The sequence below is a fragment of the Hyperolius riggenbachi genome, chromosome 4 (genome assembly GCF_040937935.1).
Source record: "Hyperolius riggenbachi isolate aHypRig1 chromosome 4, aHypRig1.pri, whole genome shotgun sequence".
NCBI classification, from domain to species: Eukaryota; Metazoa; Chordata; class Amphibia; order Anura; family Hyperoliidae; genus Hyperolius; species Hyperolius riggenbachi.
Window position 1 is genome coordinate 72,183,434 of NC_090649.1, and position 17,795 is coordinate 72,201,228.

General features: G+C 47.2%; 1 protein-coding gene across 1 annotated transcript in view; it reads right to left on the reverse strand.

Annotated features, from left to right (window-relative positions):
• Positions 1-1,353: 1,353 nt before the first annotated feature.
• Positions 1,354-17,795, reverse strand: part of SPATS1 (spermatogenesis associated serine rich 1) — a 68,704-nt gene continuing 52,262 nt past the window's right edge. Inside the window, exons 6-7 of the mRNA XM_068279071.1 lie at positions 2,970-3,032; positions 1,354-1,502 (exon numbers count right to left, since the gene is read on the reverse strand). Coding sequence (XP_068135172.1) covers positions 1,361-1,502; positions 2,970-3,032 — 205 coding nt within the window. The 3' untranslated portion in view covers positions 1,354-1,360. The remainder of the gene's footprint in view (positions 1,503-2,969; positions 3,033-17,795) is intronic.

Sequence of the window (17,795 nt, forward strand, 5' to 3'; positions counted from 1 at the left end):
AGGGCCAGTGGAGTCCTGCATAACTAATATAGAACTATGGAACATTGCTGCATGAGTCTCAGAGGAGGAGGAGCTGGTAAGTGAAGTAAGTGTATGACAGGGGAGAGGAGAAGGCAAAGAGGGGACACACAGAGAGGAGGAGGCACACAGGGGGACAGAAGAAGTAAATTCTTAGAGATGGAAAAGAAAGTGGCACAGGGGGGGACACAAGGAGGCACAGGGGGTGCACGGGGGGAGCGAAGGAGGCAAAGAGGGGGCATAGGAAGATTGGAGGAGGTAACAGGCAGAGCACAGAGAGGAGAGGACACAGATGTATAGGAGGAGTCCCACGGGGAGTGGATGGGGCACAGGAAGACTGAAGGATGCAAAGAGAGGATGTATAGAGAGGAGGGATGACAGGAAGAGGCACATAGGGGACACAAATTCATCTTAAAAACAAAACAAAAAAAAACAAAAGTCCTATCTTGTTCATTAAAGTTGACCTGAACTCTTGCACAGGACAAAAGCAAAACAGAGAAATGCCCCCTGTATGTATTTAGAGAGTTTAGCTTGTCTAATTCCCCCCATCTGTGACTAATCACAAATTGTAATCTGATCTCTCCCTTGTGTCATATGACTGCCATAATCAGAGATAGCAGATAAGCCCATTTGAAAGCACAGGCTGTAAACAATGTGTCTGCTTCCATGAATCAGGAAGTAGAAACTCTGCAGATTTATTTTAGGATTTGTATCAGCTGTAACAAAGAAATGTTTTTTGTTTAAAGGTTATTATGCTGTTGCCTATCTTTTAGAGCAGAGAGGACGTTCTGCGTTCAGGTCCGCTTTAACTGGGGACTACCTGTATAATAGGCATAGTGTACCTGGGGCAATCAGGAAACACCATGTTTATTTTCACTAGTTCAACCCCTTAACAATGTGAAGTACGGTAATATGGTCCTTGGTCTAAAAAGTTTGGATACCGCGGGGTTAACAGAATACTTGCAAAATACCTGGGGCTTGATTCACAAAGCGGTGCTAACCTACTTAGCACGTCTAAAGTCTTTAGACGTGCTAACCAGGGTGCTAAGTAGGTTAGCACCGGATTTCTCAATCAGATCGCGCGCTAACTCCCATTGGCTTTAATGGGCACTTCGCGCGGTGCGCCCTGCGCTCTGTGCAGTACGCGCGTAAAGTTTTGCGCGCGTAAAGTTTAATGCGCGAAAAGGTTGTTTAGACGTGCTAAGGGGGTTTTCACAGGCGTGCTAACAGTTAGCACCGCTTTGTGAATCAAGCCCCTTCTATTTTAGGAAGGCAAAATTGGACTTGTAATTGAAGAAACACAACAACCCCAACAGTGTCCAGTAAACAGAGCAGAGTTTTATTATTCGGAGTATATCCTGTGCCCATTCCCAGGTACATCGGCCAGGAAGGAGCGCTGGGCCGGTCGCCAGGAGTTCAGCTCTTTCACCACTCTCCTTTCCTCATCCAAACTGTTCTTCAGATTCTTCACTCTGTATGGAACACTGTGAATGAGAGAAACGCTATTATTTGAATTAGGAAAATACATAAAACATTCTTATTTTGCAGGACAGGATGGGCCCAGTCCTGGGCTGTTTTGGGCGTAGGGAAACCAGGCAAGTGCCTGGGGTGACACCCTCAGGAGGGGGCTCCAGAGCTTAGCAAATTGGCCCATATGCAAATTTTTTTTTTTCTTGCTTGCTGGTGATGGCTTAAAGGCATTTTATGACAAGGTGTGAAAATATCTCCTAGGAGAAAACCCAGGAGAAAAAGTGAATTCCATATAGGCCAGTGTACTTTATGGAATTCTTATAGACAACTGGTAATTCCTTTAAAGTGAACCTCCGGACTAAAAATCTACTCAGCAGAACTGAAAAGGCTTAGTGTTTCTTTAACAGTTTCACAGCATTAGAACTTTGTTTTTCTTGCCAAAGCATCAATTTTAGCTGTATTTTTAGCTAAGCTCCACCCATCAAAGAAAACTGCCCGGGCTTTTTTTCCCTGATGCTGTGCAAAGCATGATGCAATTTCCTATGTTGTTGTTCACGTTGCCTAGCAACTGGGAGGGGTGATCAGCACACAGGACAGTTGGAACTGTGTCTCATGCTCCCTGTCACCTCCTTTCAACCAAAAAGATGGCTGCCATCATGAAATCAAAAATTTGCCTGTTCTTTGAAAACAGGGTGGGTAAGAGATTATATTACCTATCTATTTTAATTAACATAACTAATGTAACTTAATGACAGTATGTTTGTTTAGGCTGGAGTTCCTCTTTAAGAAAGGTAAGAATGTAAATGAAAACATCTAAATGTGCATGCTGATTAGCATAATAAAGGAGGTATGGCCAACATAACAATGATATGGCAGCTGCTAATTAAGTTGTAATTGTTTCAAAATTTGATCTGTATAGATTGTTGCAGCTCTTCTGGGTCTCCAGGACAATAGTTGGATATGTAAAGACCCAGGCTGTACATAGCTAGTATATTTTATGAAATACACAGCTACACAACTCTCATAACAATTATAGAAAGTGTTTTATATGGGGGTCCAGTGAGTTTGGGTTAGTGAGGTGGTTTTCATTAACTTTTATAGACTTTTTAATTTCTGTATATAACATCAGTTTGTTATTGGTGTTGGCAAAACTAATGGATATAGACTATTATCTTTCCTATGATGGGAAATGGGGGGGGGGGATGTGTGTAAAAAAGTGTCTCTCGCCTGGGGCACAAAAATGGCCAGAAAAAGCCCTGATTTACACAAAGCACCAGATGTGTGATGATTCAATTTTTTATCCTTGTTAGATTACAATTGTGCCACGTACCATTTATTAGTGCACAAAATCTAAAAAACTCATTTCATTGGCTCTTTGAGTAAGCGGGTAGATTGAAAGATTTTCATCTGAGCAGTCGATAGGCCAGCAGAACAGGTTAGATAGATTAGTCTAAGTTCCGCCAGTCAGTCGGTCACCTTACCTCGGGGAAGTGGGCAGTTTCTCCAGGGGAATAAATGTGTCAGCTTTCACTTGAAAGGATTCCCTGTAACAGAGAATAAAAGGTGTCAGGAGACAGCTATATCTGATTAAACATGTACAATATTAGTCAGAAAAAGGCCAGAGGTACTGCCACTGCCTGTGAAGCCTGAGGTCATGATTTTGACTCCTGGGTTAGAAAAAACATATACAATATTGCACAGAATAAGCAAGCAGTCTTATACCTTGGACAGACATCCAATTTTGTTTGGATGTCTGATTGGCCAATTTTACCACCTCCGTGTAGTATTGTATAGGTAAGTGATAAACTTGGCCAATCATTGGTCAATCCATTAAGCCAGGTACACACCTTCAATTTTGATGGGCCAATAATTGGCCAATTGTATCACCTCCATGTAGTATGAGGGCCAACAGATTTTGAATACTATGAAGCAGATTGTGTAGGTAACATCTCATACTACATGGAGGTGGTAAAATTCAATCAAAATTGTAAGTGTGTACCAGGCTTTACCGGGCTTTAGTGGCTGAATACTGTACAGCTTTTACACTAGTATAGGAACTCATAGTAGGTCCACTGCTAGACTTTTCCCAGAGCAGGCATCAGTGGATCAAGGTACTTTCAGAATTGACCCATGCTATTTCATGGGAAAACATGGACCTGAACACAGAGTACAAGATGAATCGGCGCCGGGAGACTTGGGTGCAGGATAGAGCCGGTATATGGCTTATCCTGCTTCTGCACAAGTTCCCGGCGGCGTTAAAAATACTATTCCCCCTCCAGGCCGCCATGGATGGTGGGGAATGAAATAATCTCGGCACTGAAGTTACTCCCTGTGCCTGCTATAGCCGTAATTCCTATTATGGTCTATGGTGGCGCCAGCTGCACCCAAGTCTCCTGCGCTGGATTGCCAGTGTTCGCTGAACATACATGTCCCTTTCCATTATGTCTGGGTTTGTCGGCTGCATTTTCACAATGTACAAATCTGACCTGCATGATTTTTGGGGGCGACAGCGGATATGTTGCCATTCTTGCTACAGAATAGCTGGATGTGGGGACACAATCTAAGTACTGCAGGACCCTCAAGGCACACTAATACATATTTGTGAGGAAATAACAGGAGGTCTTCCAGTGCTCCTTATCTACAGAAGACACAACAGTCAATACAGGTTTCATAAGAAGCATCAATTACCCTGCTCTCATAAGTAATTTGCTAGTGAGCAACAGCTACTTCCACAGACATGAGATCAGTGGCATAACAACACCCCCCCCCCCCCCCCCCCCAGCCCATGAGCAACATTTAGTCATTGGGCTCCTTGAAACTCCCCCCCCCCCATCACACCTGGCCAATCACACACATCTCCCTCCCACTCTCCGGTCCCCACCTTGCAGTGTAGCACAGGTAGTAGTGTAATATTTACTTGTTTTAGCGCTGCATCAGGTCTTCTCTCCTTCCTGGAAGCCACACACTTTATGCTGCATTTCCTGGTCACGTGACAAACACCAGGAGCGGCAGTATGCAAAGCGTGCGACTGCCAGGAAGAAGAGACCTGAACGTAGCACTGCAGCAGATAAATAATACATTGCTCCACGGCGCTACTCTGCAAAAGGAGGAGGAGCTAGCCCCCATAGATCCTGGGCCCCCCCCACTGATGAATTAATGACTCAAAAGATCACACTGGATGACAGTCATCTCACATATATATCTCATGTCACATGTTAAATCAATCAATCTATCTATCTATCTATCTATCTATCTATCTATCTATCTATCTATCTATCTATCTATGGTAGTTTCTAGGCCTTAGAGCCTAGAAACTACTCAATTATGCCTCCCCCATAGAATTTGGCACACTTTTGCGATCCAGTAGCCGGAGGCAGGGCCGGATTTAGCATAAGGCACTGTAGGCACGTGCCTACAGGCGCCTGATGATGGAAAGGCGGCTCACTGCCCTCCCCGAGTGCCTCCCTCCTTCCTTCCCTATGGAGAGGTTAAAGTGGATCTGAGGTGAACTTTTACTCATTGCATAATGGTGTTCCTTTCCTATTGTTTATAGGGCATTCATTAAGCCAAATACGTTTTTGTTTTTGTTTTAATACTCTAATTCCCTATAAACTAAATAAACCACGCCCACAGGTTTTCAGAGAGCCTTGGCAGTAGCAAGGGCTCATGGGAGCTCAGTCTGGGCAGGAGGAGGGGGAGGTGTTACTAGCCATTGATTTCAGAGGCAGAGGGGAGGAGGGAGGAGGGGGGGATTAGGTTTTTTTCACAGTCTGAGTGCTGATGGTGCAGATAAGCCTGCCTCTGTGTAATGTTTTCAAACAACATGGCTGCTGTCATTGTATCACAGGAAGAAATAATCATTTTCTATTAAAGCTGTTTGCAGCTAGATTTGCTGTGTAAACTATCTAAACTTTAGATAAAATATATAGACAAGTTACTTGTTATAGTTAGTTTTTCATCTCGGATCCGCTTTAATGAGATTACTCATCCAGCTCTCAGCATTCCACTGACAAGATCTCCCTTCAGTAGGGGTTACCAACACTAGCTACTTAATACATAGGGTACCTCTAGCTACCTAATGCTAAGGGACACCTGTAGCTATGATGGGCAAGGGAAGTAAGGGAGAGGTGACAGCTGGGCCAGCAGCCAGCACACTTGTGGTGCAGTTCGTGGGGGGTTGTAGGTTCATGGACGGCAAAGTCTAGTGTGCCAGGACATCTGTCCTGTGATGTAAATCCGGGCCTGGCCAGAGGTGCGCCCCAGTAGCCAGAGAGCCCTCGTTTAGGTAGCCAGAGAGCCTACCCTGTTGGGGTGGCCAAAGAGCCCTCATTGAGGTAGCCAGAGAGGGCCCCCCTCCCATTTAGGCAGCCAGAGAACCCCTGGTAGATAGCCAGAGAATACCCCATTAGGTAGCCAGTGAACCCCCCATTTAGATAGCCAGAGAGCCAACCTCCATTAGTTAGCCAGAGAGACCCCCCCCCCCCCCGTCCCACACACACACACATTTTGTAGCCAGAGCCCTCCCCCCCCCTTTCGTAGCCAGGGAGTCTTCTGATTTAGGTAGCCTGAGAGGAGCGGGTGGGTGAGGGCGCAAGGGAGGGGAGTGCACTGGCGGGGGTTGAGGGAGGGAGGCGCAGTGGCAGTGGGGCATTGTTACCATGATACAGTATGCCTACAAGCAAGAAGAAGGAAAGACAGTGGATCCCGGGAGGTGAGTGACAACTTCTGCTGTGCACTCCCCCCGCCACTGCGCCCCGGGCATTGCCCCGCCCTGCCCATCTCTAGAAACTGGCACGTATCTGTCCCATATGCAGATAAACTGTTTTTAGCAAAATAGTGTTTTATCTACAAAAAAGTACAGCACCGAAGGAATTCTTCTATGCTTTTTTTTTAACTTGCATACAATTAGTTACCTGTCTGTCCATATGGATATTTGCCCAAAACTTTATTCGCACTAGACTTCTGCACAGTTAGCATTTCACTAATAATGCTGCGGTTTTGCTGAAAGTGCGGCCTGGCCGAGAAGAAGTTCCTGAGCACGAATATAGTGCTGATACTAGAAAATCTCTGCTTATTTACTTCAGGAACAGCTGCATGTTGCATAATGAGGGAGCAAGCAGCCACCGGAAACTCGTTTAATATAGTTTGTTTCTGTCTTTTGCAAGAAATGAGCAACTAGGAAAAAAAAAAAAAAAAATCACAGAGTTATGAGATATGATGGCTATTGTGTAGGCGGCTGTCTTTTCTATGCAGAAGGCTGCGGCTCCCCATCTGCCCGCCCACGATAATTATTTGCTTAACCCTAACGACTGAGAACACAAATTTGAGTTGTATTGTGAAGTTCTCTCCATTTGAATTTGGAATTGCACTAGTTTTAGCTGACTCATATGGAATCCGCAGAAGTGAAATTTGCGCATTTCCGAAATCGGAAAAGGGAAATAATAATGATTATCACAAATCAGAATTTATCGCAGCCCTGTCACAGAACTCGGAAGCATTGGACCAATATTTTACTGTCACCATTCATTGCTATTGACTTTCGCATGTGTAAACGCGTATGCGAAAATGCATCCGCGTTAACGCAAAACGGCTTAAATCGAGCAGAAAATTCTGAAAGAAGTGGTCGGTTTTTTTTCGCCTTTGGAGGTAAGCGAGTTTCGCCTGTAATGGAAACAGGCCCATTGACTTGTATATGTCAAGCGAAGCTGCATGCAGAAATCGGTAGCGGAAAGCAGGAGCGTCAGCGGTAATCAGCAATGCTGGAAAGCGAATTTTCCGCAGAAGTGAAAATTGGTATTTCCGACCGGCCTTCCAAAGGACAAACTCCGAATCATTTCTTATAACCAGCTTTTTTATTTTGACCCTTTAACCAAATGTTTCCCAGTTATTATGATTAATGTCTTAATATACACTAGCAATTTCAGTTTCCCAAGCAATAGGAAGTTTTATTAATGAAAAGTACTGTTGGGGCATCAGATGGTATCATCCTGATTCAAAACTTCTTGGGGCATCAGAATCAGCTTTATTGTCCAGGTAGCAGGAAAAAAGGGCACTGGCGGCTAGTGGACAAAAAGGACGCCACCCTAGACTCTATTGCAATTATCTTTAGTACGGTGAAAAAAGCAGAAAAAAGGGTGCCTGATATTGTAAATATTGTTAACAACATTAGACCCATTGGCCAAGTACGACAGGTGTACAGGTGTTGTACCTGGAATTGCTTTTGGTACACTCTGGCTTGACAGTAGCAATTTACCAGACATAGATGAATAGACATGAGGCATCAGCTTAGTGATACAAGAGATACAGGCAGGGTCGGTTATGGGTGTCTTGCTGCCTGAAGCAAACATTGTGAGGATGGCTGACAACCCCCCCCCCCCCACACACACACACGCGCGCACACACGCACATACATACATACACACACACACGCGCGCACACACGCACATACATACATACACACACACACGCGCGCACACATACTGCATGCAACCATCTCATTACCCCAACAATTCCGTCAAAGTGTAGCGCAGTCAGTCCTCCCACAGGTGTTCAGTAATGGGCCAGGCTTTAAAATGCTCAGTGCCCGGAGTGCGTTGCCCCCCTGCCCTTTCCCTCCCTCTTTCCAAGTAGAAAAGGTGGTCACTGTGGGGATACCAAGGAGAGACCAGGAGCCAAATGGTGCAGTATTGTGGGGTATTAGATGTTAGATTGTAGTACAAGAGTATTTATACTCACAAAGGTGGGTTGTAGTCCCTGCAACCACCGTATATCGCCAACGGGAAAATAACCGCCCCCGCTCGCTATTCCAGGTCCTACTCAGGGACGTATCAATAGGGGTTGCAGAGGTAGCGACTGCATCAGGGCCCTTGGGCCAGAAGGGCCCTGGAGGGCCCTCCCTCAACTACAGTATTAGCTCTCTATTGGTCCTGTGCTCATAATAATCACTTCTATAGATACTTTGAATAGTGGTAATCATTAACAAACTGCTCCCCATCCCCTTCTTGCACCTCTGACACTGTAGTTGCCATTGGCAAGTTTTGGTGCTCCGTATTAATTGTTATGTATAGAAAGCTTGGGGGGCCCCCATTGTGAAACTTGCATCAGGGCCCACAGCTCCTTAGCTACGCCACTGGTCCTACTGGAACTGGATGGTCGCATTCCTAGTTGGTCCTTCTTGGTTGTAGATAACACCACACCCGGAAGGTGAATTCTGGCGTCCATGCTTGTGACCATATTTTAAAGGCACTTGTATTGGACATGAACAAGCAGGGTAGGGGCAGGTAGCATTGCTCAAGAGTGCCAAGATCTGATGGCCGTGTAAAAACTTTGCTATGGGGCCCCATAGTCTCTAGCTACGCCACTGAGACACCCTGTCCTGCCTTGAGAGATTTGGTTATATTTAATGCCGGGAATACACGGTACGTTTGTACCGCTAGATCAGGCATGGGCAAACTCGACCCTCCAGCTGTTACGGAACTACAAGTCCCACAACGCATTGGGCCAAGTTTGCCCATGCCTGCGCTAGATTATGCCGCCGGATCGATGTCCCGCCTGCGGTATCGAGCACGGCGGGTGATCGGACATGGCGGAAAATATCAATCGAGCCATCTAATGGCTCAATCGAGCGGTACAAACCGGTTTGTACCATGTATTCCCAGCATACCAGTGCTCAGATTGCCAGTGGATTAGCCCTATTATAATCTACCATTCAGATTAGCTTTATAGAGAACGACATAAACAGCTTCTTTGATCTGCTGGATTTATCTTTCCCTTTCTTCCTCTCTGTAGCTGTTATCCCTTCTCAGCTCTTAAGCCTTGTATTCATGCTGGATAATCCTTAGCAGAGAATCTCATGCGTTTTCAGCTACCCTATGTTATCGTTTAGCGACCTGCCATGATCACTAAGGGCCTGTTTCCACTAGTGCGGAAATCTGGACGTAACCGCAGTTTCCCCGTAGACAAATCGCGCGGGGAAACTCTCCTATAGGGGATAATGCAGCAGCCGTCTGAATCGCTTGCCATAGCCATTCAGGCGACATTGCAGCAAGTTTCTGCGAAAGTGGCAGCGAATCCCATAGCAGTGCATGGTACGGCTTCCCGGGATCGCCTGCGTACTCGCACAACAGGAAGTGCTGGCAGCTAGTCGAAACGTAGCCTAAATAACAAGCACATTGGAATTTTTCAGCCCACATACCATCATCACCTGTCGGCTCTCCCATCTTCTCCACAGAATGGCACTTGCTGCCCAGCTATAGTCACACAGCGTATCTGTACAGTGTTCATTCCTAATACTGTTGTCTTCAGAAATCAATTAAGGATTATTAAAGGACCACCATCACAAAAAAAATTGTAAAATTTTAAATACACGAAAACACATAATTAAAAAACACATTTCTCCCCAGAGTAAAATGTGCTATAAAATTTTCTCCTATGTTCCTGTCACTTACAGTATGTAGCAGAAATCTGAGAGAACTGACAGGTCTTTGGCTAGCCCATCTCCTCATGGGGGATTCTCAGGGTTTTCTTTATTTCCTAAAGCATTCAGTGAACTGCAGTTGCTCAGTACAACTGCCTGTGTAAACAGTTAGGAGGGGCGGCTGCATCTTTGTATAGATCCTTTCCAGGGAGTACTTTTGTAAATAATAAATAAAATACTGAGATCCCCCCATGAAGAGATAGACTAGTCAAAAAACTATCGGTTCCATTGGATTTCTACTACCTACTAGTGTTGGGCAAACAGTGTTCGCCACTGTTTGAGTTCTGCAGAACATCACCCTGTTCGGGTGATGTTCGAGTTCGGCCGAACACCTGATGGTGTTCGGCCAAACCGTTCGGCCACATGGCGAACTAAGAGCGCATGGCCGAACGTTCCCCGAACGTTCGGCTAGCGCTGTGATTGGCCGAACGGGTCACGTGGTTCGGACCCGAACGCGCTCTGATTGGCCGAACTGTCACGTGGTTCGGGTAAATAAATACCCGAACCACGTCATATTTCCGCCATTTGTCTGTGGGTTTAGCTTTGGGTAGGCAGGCAGGGTAGTTCGCGCTCCAGCCACGCTAGCCAGGGTCCCCCCAGTCATTGTGTCGCTGCTGGGAATAGTAGTACACCGCTCGCTCAGCATTCTGTCTACTGCCACTCTGTGTACCTCGCTCAGCCACACTATAAAGCATTCTGTTTACTGTTCTGTGTCTGCTGGGAATAGTAGTACACCGCTCGCTCAGCCACACTATATAGCATTCTGTTTACTGCCACTCTGTGTACCTCGCTCAGCCACACTATATAGCATTCTGTTTACTGCCACTCTGTGTCTGCTGGGAATAGTAGTACACCGCTCACCCGCCACTGTATAGCATTGTGCTCTGTGTCGCTGCTGGGAATAGTGGTACACCGCTCACCCGCCACTGTATAGCATTGTGCTCTGTGTCGCTGCTGGGAATAGTGGTACACCGCTCACCCGCCACTGTATAGCATCGTGCTCTGTGTCGCTGCTGGGAATAGTGGTACTGTATAGCATTTCTGTACTGCCACTGTACTGCTGCCAGTCAGCGTGTACTGTAAGGATAAGTGAAATGAGGAAGAAATCCGGTGAAAGAGGGAGGGGCAAGGGAAGAGGTGTTTCCCCTGATGGTTCATGTACAGGCCACAGGGGAGCACCCAAGAAAACCCACTCAATACCGCCCATGTTGTCCAGGACAACAACCCTCACAAATCCAAAAGAACAGGACCAGATAATTACTTGGATGACCTCTCAAGCGTCCAGCAGTGGGTTAAGCAGCACCAGCACATCACGCACGAGGTCCGAGTCCTCAGCCAGTTACAAGGAGCCAGTGGGCACAAAGCTGACACAACCGGCAGCGACACCACGCACACAACTGCCAGATAACCAGTCCGATGAATTACCTCAGGACACAATGGGGTATTCGCAGGAGCTATTCCCAGCCCAACAAACTTCCACCTTTCAAAGGTCAATGGAGGAACAGCCAGAAATGTTGTGCCTGGATTCACAACCATTAACTGTGGGAAATGCACCGCGCACTGAAATACAAGGCGAGTCCGAGAAGGACTCGGAAACCCAAATCCCAGAGCAAGTTGGGCAGGAGGGGTTGCAATTGCAGGAGGTCGGCCGACAAGATCTGGAAGACGACGTTGGAGTGAGCTGCGCAGAGGTTGTTCTGGGGAGCTCTACTCCACGGCGGCGGCCCCCCACAATGACATATGACGAGTTTCAGGAGATGGAAGAGGAGGGTATGGACAATGTGGACAGAGACCCAGATTTTGTTTGTGAACGAGAACATCGCCGTCGTAGCAGCAGCACAGATGAGTCTGTTGAAGAACCCACTGCTGCATGAGTTCGCCTTGTGCCACAAGGTAGGCGGCGCGCAATTTCAGGCACCACAAGCGTGGAAGTTAAAGTGAGAGGCCAAAGAGGAGCAAACAGAAATCGCCAGCAAGGCAGGTGCTCCAAAGTCTGGGCTTTCTTTGAAGACTGCACTGAGGATGTTACCATGGCGATTTGCAAGGTGTGCAAGACCCGCCTGAGCAGGGGGAAAAGTATTAACAACCTCTCCACCACCAGCATGAGCCGCCACATGCTATCCAAACATCCCACTCTGTGGGCAAACGCGGCAGGACAGGGTACCAGCAACACTGCCTCCCTTGGGTTCACCAGACTCACCACCAGACCCGCCTCAGCAGCAGCAGTAGCCCAGCCATTGCGTGGTTCACAACATTCACAAACATCAGACGACGCTGACACTGTCACTTTCCGGAGTAGTGCTCTTGAGGTCTCCCAGTCTTCATCAAACACAACAACCAACAGCCCTTCCGTGTGCAGCGCTACGGTTCAGTTGTCTGTGTCGGAGATGTTTGAGCGCAAGAGGAAATTGCCAGCAAATGACCCCCGGGCCGTGGCAGTAACAGCCAGCATAGCCAAGCTTCTGGCCTGCGAAATGCTGCCATATCGAGTGGTGGAGACAAACAGCTTCAAGGGCATGATGTCAGTGGCCATCCCACGTTACGTGGTTCCCAGCCGCTACCACTTTGCGCGCTCTGCAGTGCCTGAGTTGCATGAGCACGTGGTCAGCAAAATAACCCGAAGCTTGAAGAATGCCGTTGCCTGCAAGGTTCACCTCACCACTGACACCTGGACGAGTGCGTTCGGCCAGGGTCGATACATCTCCCTTACCGCGCACTGGGTGAACCTTGTGGAGCCTGGCAGCGATTCCTCACCTGCTACGGCGCGGGTGTTGCCCACGCCGCAAACAGCTGCACCGCCGTCCCTCCCACTGGATAACAACAGCAGCACCTACCTCTCTGACTCCTTCTCCTCCAACGCATCTCAAAGCTGTACCTCATCCGGAAACGCTAACCCAGCAGCAGTAGGATCGTGGAAGCAGTGCAGCACAGCTGTTGGCATGCGTCAGCAAGCGTTGCTGAAGCTGATCTGCCTTGGGGAAAAGCAGCACACAGGGGAGGAAATTTGGAGGGGAATAAAGGAACAGACGGATTTGTGGCTGGCACCGCTGGACCTGAAACCGGGCATGGTTGTGTGTGATAATGGGAGTAATCTCATTCGCGCTTTAAGGTTGGCTAAGCTGACACACATCTCTTGCCTGGCGCACGTGATGAACCTAGTAGTTCAGCGGTTCCTGAGGACATACCCAGGCGTGGCCGATCTTCTGTTGAACGTGCGACAAGTGGCCAAACATTGTAGAAATTCCAGTACTGCTTCGCGGGCACTCGCCAGTCGCCAAGATGCAGGAGCGCTTCAATCTCCACCACCATCGCTTGCTGTGTGATGTCCCTACGCGCTGGAATTCTACGCTGCACATGCTAGCCCGCTTTTGCGAGCAGAAGAGTGCAGTGGTCCAGTACATGACGGCGCAGTACCGAGGCGCATCCGGACAGCTGCCAAGCTTCTGTGGATCCGATTGGGCCAACATGTTGGACCTCTACCAAGTCCTCCAAAATTTTGAGCAATCCACGTTGCTTGTGAGCAGTGACAACTCTTCAGTCAGCATTACCATACCACTGCTGTGTTTACTGAAGAGGTCAATGTTGAAAATCAAGGAAACAGCTGTCATGATGCAACTGGGGGAATCTGAAGGAGAAAACGATCAGCGTGATGGTACCAACATCCGGCCATCCGCCTCAGGGAACGCTGGCCCCAGCAGCTATGACGAAGAAGAGGAGGAGGAACAGCTGGAGTTGGAGCAGGAATTTCATGCCACCACTGACGAGGGCCAGAGCGGTGCACATTGGACTTCCACAATTCAGCGCGAATGGTCAGCAGAAGCAGACCAGGAGGAAGGTGACGACTATGATGCATCACAACAACTATCACAACTTTTACAAGAGGATGATGAGGATTCTGGTAGGACTCTGGCACACATGGCTCAATTCATGCTAGACTGCATTGAACGTGACCCACGCATTGTGCGCATTCTGGACAACACCAATTACTGGGTTTATACCCTTCTGGATCCACGGTACAAACACAATGTTCCAAAACTGCTTGAAGAAAGAGTCAGACAGGTCAAAATGGAAGAATACCAGCAGGCCCTTGTGGAGACTTTAGAGAGGAGATTGACATTCTCCCCCTCCTCTAGCCAGTTGTACGCCGACAGACTGACTTCCGCAAACCCAGGGCGACCAGGAGGGCAGCAAACAACGCAAGCCGCAGCTAGTGCCCAAAAGGGAATGGTATCGGCAGTGTCCTTGGAGTGGGAAAATTTTCTGACACCCATGCAGCAGCAGCCCACTGAACAGCAAGCGTGCAGATCCACCTCCAACACCGATCGCCTGGAGAAGATGGTCAAGGACTACATGTCAGATGACGTAGCTGTGTCGAACAATCCATCTGCACCCTTCAACTATTGGGTATCGAAGCTAGACACCTGGCACGAACTGGCAATGTACGCAATAGAGGTGCTGGCTTGCCCGGCAGCCAGCGTTATGTCGGAACGCTGTTTCAGTGCTGCCGGAGGCATCGTCACAGATCGGCGTATCCGCCTCTCCACAGAAAATGCAGACCGTCTGACTCAAATTAAAATGAATCAATCCTGGATTGGAAATGACTACGCAACACTCCAGGACCCAAACCAAGTAACATGACCAATGAACATCTGGGATGGTGTAGCGTTTCCGGTCCCTGTTTATTAAACCTCTCATCTGTATTACATTTATGACTACATGGCGGCAAAAAGCATTGCTGCTATATCCGCACGCTTTTTGTCCTCATGCAAGGCCTGGGTTGTTGTGTCTCAAAAAGCATGGCCTTCTCCTCCTGCGCCTCCTCCTGTTCCATCACGTCTGCTGCTGCTGGGTTAGCGTTGCCGCGTGGTCCCTGTTTATTGAACCACTTATCTTTATTACATTTATGACTGCATGGCGGTACAAAGCATGCTATCCGCACGCTTCTTGTCCTCATGCAAGGCCGGGGTTGTTGTGTCTCACAAAGCGTGGCCTTCTCCTCCTGCGCCTCCTCCTGTTCCATCACGTCTGCTGCTGCTGGGTTAGCGTTGCTGCGTGGTCCCTGTTTATTGAACCACTTATCTTTATTACATTTATGACTGCATGGCGGTACAAAGCATGCTATCCGCACGCTTCTTGTCCTCATGCAAGGCCTGGGTTATTGTGTCTCACAAAGTGTGGCCTTCTCCTCCTGCGCCTCCTCCTGTTCCATCACGTCTGCTGCTGCTGGGTTAGCGTTGCCGCGTGGTCCCTGTTTATTGAACCACTTATCTTTATTACATTTATGACTGCATGGCGGTACAAAGCATGCTATCCGCACGCTTCTTGTCCTCATGCAAGGCCTGGGTTGTTGTGTCTCACAAAGCGTGGCCTTCTCCTCCTGCGCCTCCTCCTGTTCCATCACGTCTGCTGCTGCTGGGTTAGCGTTGCCGCGTGGTCCCTGTTTATTGAACCACTTATCTTTATTACATTTATGACTGCATGGCGGTACAAAGCATGCTATCCGCACGCTTCTTGTCCTCATGCAAGGCCTGGGTTGTTGTGTCTCAAAGCGTGGCCTTCTCCTCCTGCGCCTCCTCCTGTATCATCACGTGTGCTGCTGCTGGTGCTGGGTTAGCGTTACCGATCCCTTTTCGTGGAACCTCTTCTCTGTATTACATTTATGACTGCATGGTGAAAAAAAGCATGTTACCTGTGCAAAGAAACATGACATTTTCCACATTTAAAATACAGTTTTTCCTTTGAAACTTTACAATCAATTTTCTCAAAAACTATAAGCTCTTTTTCAAATATTTTTTTTTCCTCTTGTACCCACTCCCAAGGTGCACATACCCTGCTAATTTGGGGTATGTAGCATGTAAGGAAGCTTTACAAAGCACGAAAGTTCGGGTCCCCATTGACTTCCATTATGTTCGGAGTTCGGCGCGAACACCCGAACATCGCGGCCATGTTCGGCGAACGTTCGCGAACCCGAACATCTAGGTGTTCGCCCAACACTACTACCTACTGCAAGTGACAGCAACGTGGGAGAAAAGTAATTTATAGATAATTTTACTCTGTAAGTAGCTTAATTCTTATTTGCATGTGTTTACAGGTATTTGAAATTTTACAATTTTTCACAATAGTGGTCCAAGGACTACAGAAATTGAGCATGGGTATGTACTTAAAATGGACCTGAACTCTTGCACAGGACACAAGGAAACAGAGAGAAATGCACCATGTGAATGTTTAGAGAAGAGCCTGTCTAATCCCCACTCATCTTTAAAAGGAACCTAAACTGAGAAGGATATTAATTTTTCCTTTTTAAATAATACCAGGTGCCTGACTCTCCTGCTGATCCTGTGTCTCTAATACTTTCAGCCACGGCACCTCAACAAGCATGCAGATCAGGTGCTCTGACTGAAGTCAGACTGGATTAGCTGCATTCTTGTTTCAGGTCTGTGATTCAGCCACTACTGCAGTCACAGAGATCAGCTGGACTGCCAGGCAACTGGTATTGTTTAAAAGAAAACATCCATATCACTCTCATTTAAGGCTCCCTTTAAGAAATCACACGTGTAATTTGAGCTCTCAGCTGTGTCAGCTCAGGAATTTGGCAGTCTTGGCAGACAAAGCTAATATGTAGACATGGGAGGTTAACCCTTTCTCTGCTTCCATGAAACCAGGAAGTAGACACACTTCAGATTTATTGCAGGAGTTCTGTAAACTGTGACAAAGAAATGTTTTTTTCTTTAAATATTACTATGCTGTTGCTTATGTGTTAAAGCAGAGAGGAAGCTCTGAGTTCTGGTTCACTTTAAGGCCTTATTGTTAGCTACTGATGTAAGCAGGAGTCAGTTATTTTGTGTTCTATTAGTAACGTCCAAAACCAGGCATATCCTAGTCAGTTTGTGGTCGATTAAGTAATCTATGGATAACTTCCTGATATTGGTCATTAACCTTTTCTGCCACTTCACACCACAGATATAAGATATTAAGGGTGGAGTTTTGCTTACTATCCTTTCCGGGGTTACTGTGATTTGGTAATTTATGTAACATTGGTCAATTGACAACATATAGGAGAATGGGACCTCTTGCTGTCCAGAGACTTCTGGAAGTATACCTAATTTTTTTGCAGTTTATCCTCTACTGTTCCTTTTCTCTCCTTTCCTTTATTTTCATTGTCTCTACTGGTGGTTAATTAACTTATAAAAAAACAAGGAAGTAGTCATTCCTCTATGAAGGCACTCCAGTAGGTCCCATTCCATGGCTTCACCTCAAGAAGGAGCATGGGGAGGAGGCTAACATTGGATGGACATCCTCTCATGGAAGCAACCAATAATGAAACAAACTAGTTGCACCATCGGAACGGAAGACCTGCCTTTTGAGAGGGACTAACAGGAAGTAGCTTTTTCCTCCACAAACAAATAACAGAATGTTGTGCTATACCTCACATCAAGAGGATTGCATGCTTGATTGAGTTGTGAAATGTGACTCCTTATATAAACCCATTTTTACTCACCTACATTTAAGAGACACCCGAAATGAAAATAAACAAATGAAATAAACAATTGTATCTATTCTCCATCGCCTAAAATGACTTTTTAACCACTTAACGACCAGCCAACGCCGATAGGCAGCGGCTGGTCGCAGTGGTATCTCCATGGAAATGGCCGCTCATTCTCCATGGAAATGGCCGTTCGAGCGGACGTTCCATGTCAGTTCACGGAGGGAGTGAACAGCCTGCGAGCCTCCGATCGTGGCTCGCAGGCGAAATGTAAACACGCGGGGAAGAAATCCCCGGTGTTTACGTCGCACAGCGCTGCTGTCACAGCAGCACCGTTAAGGAGATAGG